This window comes from Lipotes vexillifer, unplaced genomic scaffold, assembly GCF_000442215.2.
Source record: "Lipotes vexillifer unplaced genomic scaffold, Lipotes_vexillifer_v1.1 scaffold916, whole genome shotgun sequence".
Classification (NCBI taxonomy): domain Eukaryota; kingdom Metazoa; phylum Chordata; class Mammalia; order Artiodactyla; family Lipotidae; genus Lipotes; species Lipotes vexillifer.
This window is the reverse complement of record NW_006798383.1, coordinates 513,145-523,577: the sequence shown is the minus strand read 5'-3', so window position 1 is coordinate 523,577 and position 10,433 is coordinate 513,145. Positions and strand designations below refer to the sequence as shown.

The window sequence follows — 10,433 nt, the reverse complement described above, 5'->3', positions numbered from 1 at the left end:
GGAGAAAAGAGGTTGTTGTAGGGAAAATGCCAGGCCAGCTTGTTAACTGACAGAAAATGTGAAGTGTCAACATATGAGGAAACACTTTGAAAAGGTAACAAGAACTGTGAAGCCAAAAGAGTCTTTGTGCTGGTTTATGGTGTTCCAAGGACCCTGCGGACAGCACATCATCATCCACGTGCTCCTTAGATCAGGGCTTCTCAAACTGAGGTGCCTGTAACAACCCCTGGGGATCCTTTAGAACTCCCATCTCCAGCAATGCCACATACCAATTACATCAGACTCTCTGGGGCTGGACCAGGCATAGGGATTATTTTCAGCCTGACTGCAGAGTGCAGCTGAAAACCTGCACAACGGTGGGATCTGCAAGCTCATGTTTGGAAATGTCCTGTGAGGGTATGTTTACTGACAAAGGTTTTCAAGAGTTTCCAAGCACATTCACATCTATTTTAATCTTCACAACAGGTTTGTTTTACGCATTAGGAATTAGACCTGGAGAGTGAAAATTCTTTGATGCCAGGCGCCACCATGCATGAGTAACAAAAGTAGTGGTCCCCTTGCCTCCTCCACAGCCTGTGGGGGAAGTGGGTTATGAAACATTACCTCAGGTTGTCACCACCCTCTGTCACTTCGTAGGACAACCCAGCTTGCAGGCCGTCCACGAAAGATTTGAGGTGAGCGAGCTCCAAGGCCTTCCAAATCTCCTCGTCTGAGTAGTTGTTGAAAGGGTCTAGATTCATCCTCAGGCTCCCAGAGAACAGGATGGGATCCTGCAAGTCAAGAAGGGACGAGGGAGTTACTGGGGCTAATGTCAGAAAAGGAACAAGTAGGGACTTCCCTGGTGGTGCAGTGGTTAAGAATCCGCCTGCCAATGCAGGGGACACGGGTTCAAGCCCTGGTCCGGGAAGATCCCACATGCTGCAGAGCAACTAAGCCTGTGTGCCACAACTACTGAGCCTGTGCTCTAGACCCCGCGAGCCACAACTACTGAGCCCGCGAGCCACCAACAACTGCAGCCCACATGCCTAGAGCCCATGCTCCGCAACAAGAGAAGCCACCGCAATGAGAAGCCCGCACACCGCAACGAAGAGTATCCCCCGCTCACCACAATTAGAGAAAGCCCCCGTGCAGCAATGCAGCCAAAAATAAAATTTTAAAAAAATTTTTAATAAATAAACATCTGGCTTTATACACACACACACACACACACACACACACACACACACACACACACACACACATATATTTTAAATTTTTTTTATAAAAGAAAAGGAACCAGTAATTCCTTGTGGCCAAGAAAGTGAGCAGGACTGGTCTGAGATGGAAAGCTGGTTAGTTAGTGGTCCAGCTTCTCCAAGATTTCCCCGCTGCAGGCTTGGAGCTAAACACAGGGAGCTAAACACAGCATTAAGAGGAGTCCTTGGTTTTGTTGTTGTTTTTCATTCTGAAGTTCATTTATGGATTTCCAAATTTGCCTTAGCATCCCTTAAAAAGATGAGAGAAACGTCCCACACCCCCAAATGAAAACTCGTGGTTTGGAGGTGGAAGGATCAGGGGCAGGCAGGGGAAGGGGTCATATAGTTTACAAGAGAATTTCTTACACTCTTGAAGAGGCTGGTGAAAAAGAGTGTAACAAAGGGAGCAAACACCAGACAGACCAAAGCCACCCCAGAGACTTGGCTGCAGCAAGCAGAGGACAGGTTCTGATGAGGACCCACATACCCCGAGAGCCTCCAGGGCAGTCCTTGTTTGGAAGGTTCCGGAGAGGAAGCTGCAGGGAAGACTTTCTTGCTGATGTGCTAACCATTCCGCTTATTGGCAAAACATTGCCACAAATTCCCTCCCCTCTCTTTCAACCATATCAGATGGGGAGTACAAAGCTTAATAGTTTCAAGCTTCAGCAGCAAAACTGCTAATGCTGATTGCAAAGGTCCTGCGAACCTTGATGGCCTATAGAAATGCTAAATAATCATCTGCTCCATTTGACTTCTGCTGTGTTGCTGCCACCTACTGGTTAGATACTGACAGTCACACAAGCATATTACCAAAATATGTAAAACTTATTTTTGTAAGTTCTGGAAGCAATGTGTCTTAGGGAACTAGCTTAGGTATCCCAGGTAGACAGCAGAAGTGACGCCACCAAATGAACACCCATCAAGAAGATGATGCACATGTTTCCTGCAGAACAAGCTGCTTGTGACAGAGTACGTCCTACGGCTCACCTGGGGGATGACGGTCAGTTTCTCTCGGAGGTCGTGGAGCCCAATGGAAGCAATATCTACCCCATCAATGGTGATCTGGCCTCCTGCAGCCTCTAGGATTCTGAAAAGGCTGTTTGTCAGGGATGATTTCCCAGCTCCTGTCCTGCCCACCACGCCAATCTGTAAATACAGTTCCTTTGCATGTTAGTTCACCATGTAATTATTGAGGGCAACAGTTTAGCCAGGGACGTTCATAATCACAGGTGGAAAAAGACAGTGACTGGCTACTTCATCTCTAAGATGTTAAACTGATTTTGGTTTTGGTGGGGAAAAACGTACCCGCATGTCAGAAAAGGATGGCTTTCCCATGCTACCTCCTAACTTGTTGCTTGCTGAGAACTACATTGACTGCTGGAAATGTACACATCTGTTGCAATTATTCTTGGAAATTATAGATTTTTAAAAAATCCTTGTTAAAAGTCAGGAGAAGGGAAGGATTGGGTCTGCCATCGGGTCTGAGAAGCAGACCCTGACTTGGACCTGAGCATCAGTACCCAGACATATTTTTGGCCCTGCATCAGACCCTAAGTCCTCAGAGAACAAGAAAACCATACCAGGACTTTGCAGACCAGAGGGAGAACTAGGCCACTCTCTCTGCAGGGACAAACCTGCACACAGCTGTTCCCACCAGTTCCTTCCCCAGGCCGGTGCTTCCTCCTGACTTCCCCTCTACAAGCCTTGGCGCTTACAGGAAATGAGCCCAGTCAGCCACAGGAGGAGAGGATGCAGACAGGGAGCTAGGGGAGGGCTGAGCAAGAGGGCCCTTACAGGCTTAAGTCGGTTTGATCCTGTGTGGATATCCTGCCCTCTGGTGGTGGCGCTGTGTCCCTACACCTCCCCAGGGCAGAGGAAGCACCCCAACTCTCTCACTTCCACCAGATTAATGAAAGCCCAGAGTCCACTGCTCTCCACCTCTATGTTCACAAGGACTCACCGAGGCCTTTCTTCAGCTCCACCTACCTTCTCAGTGCTCTTAATGTCACAAGTGATCCCTTTCAGTACCAGATCCAGCTCAGGCCGATACCGTACTTGGTAGTTGCTAAAGTGGATCTCCCCTTTGCTGGGCCAACCTTCTGGAGGCCTCTTATCAGTCACCCATGGTGCCTGGCAAGGCGACAGGAGGAAAAGTGCTTTACACGGTGACAACTCGCTCAACAGTCCCCACAGGACTCATGTCACAGAACAGGGTAGCAGTGTGCCCGCCACCCATGAGCATCTGCATTGAATAGACTGAACTAGACTGGTACTTCCAGAAGGGTCCTACCTTATTCAATTAAAGAAACCCTATCCCACGAGGTTGTTCTGTGCATCTCCAGAATGAAGCCACCATTTAACTTGGTGCATCCCAAGACCTGACTTCTCCCAAACCATTACCTATATTAGGTTTCAAGAAATTAGGTTCTTTCAGTTAGAGCAAGGGAAACTTCCAGAGAACCTTTATGACCCCATGTGAAATCTCTAGATAAGGTGAAGATGCATTCTCAAAGCGGTGACTTTTTTTTTTTTTGGCCTTGTCCCTGGCTTCCTCTGATTCCTCCTTACCTCATTTTCCACGTTTATGTACTCATTTATTCGCTCAACAGCCACAATGTTGGTCTCTATTTCTGACGTCATCCTCACTAGCCAGTTCAGGGTTTGTGTGATCTACAGAAAAACTGGAAGACTAAGGATCATCTCAGGCTCAGAAACCAACCCAACCAGTTAAACCACAAGGTCAATCTAGTGCCTACTCTGCACCCAGCACTATGCCGGGCTCTACAAGAGAGCAAGGAGAAGTATAAGAGACAATCCACACCTCCTTGGGGGAGGAAATGAGGCCAATGCATTGAATGGTGGGAGGACAATTAAGTGCTCAACTGTGTGGTGCTCACAGGAAAGGCACTACTAGCTTGGAGTGGCCTAGGGCCAAAGCTGAGGCTGGAGAGGCTGGCCGTGGATCTCCTGCCTGTAAGCCCTTAGGGGTTAGGGGTGGTATTCTACCAATGGGGAAAGCATAAGGAAAGACACAGGGTAGGAGAAGGCCTTCCAAATAGCTGTCACCTCTGCTCTCAACAACAGCTCCATTGAGAACCCAGCCCTCAAGGTGGGACATCCACATGGACCCCTGTCCTCTGTTACCCCAATAAACTCCAGGTGCCTTCCTGCCATTAAAGAGATAACATCTAACCACTAGGAAGATGACTGTCATGATCTGGGCCAGAGTCCAGGGAATCCGTGGGTTACTCAGAGGCAAGCTGCTCACATGCAAGCTTTTTTCAGGCAAAAATGTAGTCCTGGCACATACAGACAGGGAATCTTTGTAGAGCACATGGTGGTTAGAGAGAGGGAGAGCACAGGAGGCTGGGGACTACAAGTAACGACTTGGTGAAGGCTGGACCATATGAATTGTTGATATTTGAATGTTTTTATTTTGGTTCAGTATAATAGTTCTCCAACTCTTTGCCCCATCTGTCCTAGGTTAATAAGCCTAGAAATGAGGGGATGAAAGGGCAGTGGCACAAGGAACCCTGTGATTCTGGTAAATGACAGAGTCCTTTTGGGTGTCCCACCATGATCACCTTGGGCCTTATTAACGCCAACTGAAAATAGCACCATATAGAGCCTGCTGGTAACTGTGCAGACCCCCAGTATATTAGTTCAGAAAGAGTCCACAAAAGATGGCCAAATGACTCATTAAATGAGTATCATTCATTAAACATTTACCATAGTGCCAGTGGTAGCAAAGTAGCTGAGTGGTAGGAAATAACATCTGATATCTATCCCTTAGTCAAACAGGGGATGCATTATATATTTCTATTAGGCTCTATAGTCTATATTAAAATTAACTCCAATTATTCTGTGATTTAACAAAATAAACATAGAAGTTATTTGTTCAGAAGACTTTCTGGTTACTGCTGCATTATAATACAAACTCATTTGTTTTCTCTTTTGATTATAGTCAAGCAAAGAGACAGGAAACTATTAGACAATCATCTGAGATTGCTTCCTTAACTACCCAGGGCAACACAATTTATGTCCAGTTACCCAGATGACACTGGTACCTACTTAGAAAGGGAAAGGAGCCTGTCCATGGGTTACACAATTAGTAAGAGATGGAACTAGGGTTTGAACCTCAATCTCCCCTGGTCCCTCTGGATCTAGAAAGGAATCAAAGAGCACAGACTCCACGGTATACCCGAGACTCCATTTAAGAATAATGCATTAATTCAACCAAACTCCCAACCTTCAGACTCACACTGAGTGCATTGGACAGAACAAAGCCCACAGTGTCCCCACTCAGGGTATCTCTATAAATAACCATCATCAAGGATGAAAAGAAGACGATCAGGTTCCCAATCAGCTCCAGACGAACTGCAAGCCACCTGGAGGGCAACAGAACCAGAGAAAGACGTGTCACTGAGAGGTGTCCACTTCCTTACCTTACCCAGCAACCTAGGTGTTCCTAGAACATTCTCAGAGGGCTTGAGCTGGTAGGGCTGTGTTCTTAGGAGGTGTCTCAATTTGACTATGCCATGTGTTCCTAAAGTCTTTTAAATTGGATTTTAGAAAATAAATTGCATTTTAAAAGATACTAGAAGAGTTTGCTAAACTAAGGGAATCCTGTAGTTCGATGTCTCCCAAACTTGCGAAATCTTAAGAATCATCTGGTGGCAATTGTTAAAAATACAGATTCATGCAAAAAATTCCTGGACTCTTCCCCAGGAGATTCAGGCAATGGGTTTTAGGAATCTGCATTTTAACAAATGTTCCAAGTGAGTTCTTTTGATTAGGCATGGGAAACAATAGCATAAAGAATCCAAATGTAAGGTTAGAAAGAAATCACCACAGGATGGTTCAATGTACCCTGTCTGATTTCATGATTTTAAAAAGGTAGAGAAGAAGCTGGAGGTGGAGGGAAATTAGGTGTGAGCTGATGACAGGGAGGTACGTCAGGCTTCGTAGAGAACTGAATAGTATGTAGATTGATGTAATTTATGAAAACTGACTTTCCCAGTAAAATGTATTTAACTAAATTTGAATAATTCTAGCACATGTACAAATAAATATGATACATATTTTACAATGGGGGTCCAACAGAAAATTGACTCTTATGCCTGTTTCCTTCTTGGAAAGTATCTAAGATATAAAAAATCTTTACAATCAAATTTCTGACCTTTCCATGTTCCAGATAATACTAAGCATCATTAGCCTGCCCTTCACACCGCAGGACAGTGTAGAAGCCACTCAAGAGTTTTCACTTCCTGAAAAAGACCTTCCTCCTCCAAGGACACATGACTTCTTGCCAGGGTCTAATGAAGCTGGAGAAATCAAGAATGCTCACCCTTTCTGGATTCACCTCACAGGATGTGAGGTTTTCATTTCTGTCATCATTGATTTTGCCTAAAACTTCCCAGCTTTCCTCCCTCCAACCTCTGCTTCTTTCACCACCCTACAAAGAGTGTCTTGCCTATGGAGAATCTCACATCCATTCTCAGGGAAGCAAACAGAGAATATCCAGTTCACCCAGCACGTGAACAGTACCTGGGTTATCAGATGCTCACAGATGTCATGTGACTCCCTCAATAAGCCTATGAGGTAGGTTGTGTTCCAGCCATCGTACAAACAAAGAAAATGAGATTTTCCTGAGAGGGGTCAAGACAATTCACCCAGCTTGGTAAGTGGCAGAGCAGACAGAGGGACCCCCAGTCTCTGACTCCAAAGCTCATGCTTTCTGCTCTCTACTCACATGACAGGCGTGTTTGGCAAGAGTGAATTTCACAACACTGGCCATGCCTGCCCTCCCACAGCTAATGTCAAAAGTACAGAACCCCAAAGCACATATTTGGGTGAATATCCAGGGGCAGCCTCACCTGTTGGAGGTAATCCAGGAAAAGACACATTTCTGGTTGGTGTCCATCACCATGTCATTGTGCTTTAGAAATTGCTCCTGGTGCTCAAAAGCACGGATAACAGACAAACCTGACACAGTCTCACTAAAGTGAGAGTAGATTGGGGACCTGGTGACAGAGTCCAGTCGTCTCAGCTGGCGGGAAGTAGCCACATAAAATATCTGGACCCAAAAAAGTGAAGACCCAGTCATACAATCATATCACATACGCTGTACATACGCTGCACCTCTTCCTTCATGGCCGTGACCCAGCATTCTTTACGTTGAGGCCACAGCTCACATCTGAACAGAGAAGCGGCTCTGGTCTCATCTCTGACTAGAGGAGAAATGAGAGAGGCTCAGAGGAAGAGGATGCTGGGAAGATCTGGGATTGGAGGGAAGAGAGGAGCACGAAAGCACGGACACCACACCTTAGCCCTAGAGGTTGGAATTTTCAAACCACGTAAGGAGTTTTGTCAGCCTAATCTGTATGGTCCCAAGAATCTGCACATATTGTCTAAATGACAGTTTTGTAGTGATTAGAAAAACAGTCTCTAAAAGATTTTATAAATGCTGCTGGGAACCGAGGGGTGTGGAAAGTGGAGATGGGCAGTAAATGGTCCAAGAAAGGTATGCCAAGGTTTTGATAAAAATTGAATAGAATCAGGTAAGTGACCAAAATTTGCTTTGACAGTGTGTGAAGGTAAAGATTGTTTGGAGGTGTGTGGAATGCTGAGGGTCTAAGAACTGGAACTGGATGTAATAGCGCAGGCTGAAGGGGGAGGTTCAGTGGGGTGGGTTAGTGGTGCTACTAGATTCCAAGAGGATTTGTTGAAATTAGGGAAGAACTGGGCATTTGAGAGTCAGAATTCAAAATGTTATACCTGGAAATTTCCTCAAAGATCCTGCCTCTTATTTGTTGCTTTGTTACTGACAAAGATGACGATGTTCCTGAGGAACTCAACACAAACAGCAGGCGGTGTCAACTTACCACAGGCCACAAGTCTGCCCTTGACTGAAGGGCTTCAGAATTGTTTTCTCAAGGTGATCAACTCATCCCAAAGGTAAATGGTGGAACAAGAATTCTCTCCACAGCTTACCTCCCCTCATCAGTTTTTATCATGGTCATGGAGCCCCTTACACTTGCTCTAGTTTTTCTGTGAGGCTTGGCTTTTAAGCTGTGTCCTCAAGAACACACTGGAATTGAGCCTAAGCCACCCACAGACACCCCAGTGAAAGGAGAACTGCCCTGAAGTGAAAAGAGACTGGGGTCCTGCTGAGGGACATCTCCAAGTAGATAATCCTAAGCCAACCAAGGAAGCAGCCTTAGCACAACTCTTCTAGAAGCAACCAATTACCTTACCATTGTGAAGGGTCTTACAGAGCTTCAGGACTTTGTCCAGAGCCAACCTCAAAGTAGTCTTGGATCCAAACATAAATATGCCCCACTTACACTGTGGGGTGTGGGGCAGAAGTTAAGGTGAGATTGACCGTGAACTTCCACCCACCCATCAGTGCTGACACTTCAGCTTCAGAAAGTGGCCTACGGGCTCCATGGTATGTTAATATCTGGCTCAATGACGAAGATGCTGGAGAGGGGAGAGTGACTAGCAATAAACACAAGAGAAGAGTCTCAGGAAGGAGCTTGGGCTTTTATGAGTAGAGAAGGAAGGAAACCTAGCCATTTCCAAACCTACCTGAACAGACACATAAATGATGCCAAGAGGGATGATGACGATGATGAAGACTGGAGTGGCCAGGCAGATCATGACCAGGGTGCTGATGATGCCCAGGAAGCACAAAACCCAGCTGCGCAAAGATGTGGGGAGGGTGTCATCCACCGTGGAGATATCCTAGGGACACATAAGGAGAGATGGTGTGCTAATGAATTCCTATGACATTTTACATCCTCTCGGTTCCAGCAGGGAATTTGCTCAGTCACATCAGAATGCAAATAACTATATGTCCAGGGTTGAAAGAAAAAAAGAAATCCTCACCAGCTATTAGTTCTATGCAGATTAATTTTGACCCTTACCTGGCACAGATTCTCCATCTTTCCTTCCTCCACCCCCTCCTTTATTTCCTCTTAAAGGCTCAGTCATCGGCTCCAGAGGACCCTAGGTATAATTCTCCTTTATGGTCTGAGCCACCTCCTCCACAAAACATACTGTATAATTAATGACAGTTTCCTTTTTCATGCAAAAGCAGTTAGCAAAATATGACTGTTGCCTAAGTAACTCACAGTAAGATCTCTGTGTTCTCTTTTTCGGAAGATTAATTATATATATATAACAACAGTGGAAAAGAGTGTGCAACATTTGCAAAATTCCTGTGAGAAATCTCCCCATCCAAAATTGTGTACTTTTTTAGGTTCTATTTAAGAGCAGAAAGCCCATTTAAGTTGTCTCCAGTGACATCATACCCACCATCTTTGTTCCAGAGGAAGGTGACAAGTGGGGGCCTGCCCACTTTTGAAGCAGTCACCATGTCCCCAGAACCTGCCTGTGGGCTGGGAGCTAGACTTTCTGTGTCTGCTCCAAGACCAAACAAATAAGGGCTCAGAGCTCCTCAGACATTTTTTTTTTAAATGTGCACCCTCTTCTACAAACAGAAGACTGAAAATTCTGTTGGTGATAGTTGAATATTATTCAGAATTGTCTGGTTTCCTCTGTTCTTGAAATTCCCACCTTATGTTAAGAATCAACGACTTTGGTCTGGCCCATGGAAGAGAGCCATCTATATGATCTTAGCATTTACTGAGCATCCCAATGCCTAGTACAGTCCTTGGCTCATAGAAGGTACTCAATATATGTTGAATGAATGAATGCTAAGGGTCCCAGAATCTGCAGTCGATGGAGAACCCCATTAAAATCATAGGATTCCACAATCCAGACCTTGTTTACTTATTTTTAAAGCATCGAAGATGGGAAATTCAGGGATGGAGGCAGCAACCAAGCAAAGCATTGTCCTGCTATCTCTTTTATTCACTGTCACACTAGTGATAGTGCTTTTACTTGTGTTTTTCCCTCTGCAGAACAATCCTTCACATCCTGCTTCTGCCACTCACCCATCCCCTACCCCCACCATCTCCCTGGCTAACTTCTATGAGTTAAGTCCCTCCTTTTCTGACATTTCCCACCCTCAGTCACCCAGGTTGAGCTGGTATCTCTTTTCTCTGTCACTCTTTTGTACTCCAAGAATGCCACTGTACACATCGTTGTTACTGGTTTTCCTATATCCTATCATAATCCTTTACTTCCTTGGCCGTCCCCCTCACTAGATGGTGAGCTGCTTAAAGGGAAAGA

General features: G+C 45.4%; 1 protein-coding gene across 1 annotated transcript in view; it reads right to left on the bottom strand.

The window, feature by feature from the left end:
* Positions 1 to 10,433, bottom strand: part of ABCC2 (ATP binding cassette subfamily C member 2) — a 67,398-nt gene that overhangs the window by 3,620 nt on the left and 53,345 nt on the right. The window contains 7 exon segments of the mRNA XM_007470328.1: positions 604 to 770; positions 2,223 to 2,381; positions 3,222 to 3,365; positions 3,804 to 3,905; positions 5,497 to 5,623; positions 7,112 to 7,311; positions 8,826 to 8,981. Coding sequence (XP_007470390.1) covers positions 604 to 770; positions 2,223 to 2,381; positions 3,222 to 3,365; positions 3,804 to 3,905; positions 5,497 to 5,623; positions 7,112 to 7,311; positions 8,826 to 8,981 — 1,055 coding nt within the window.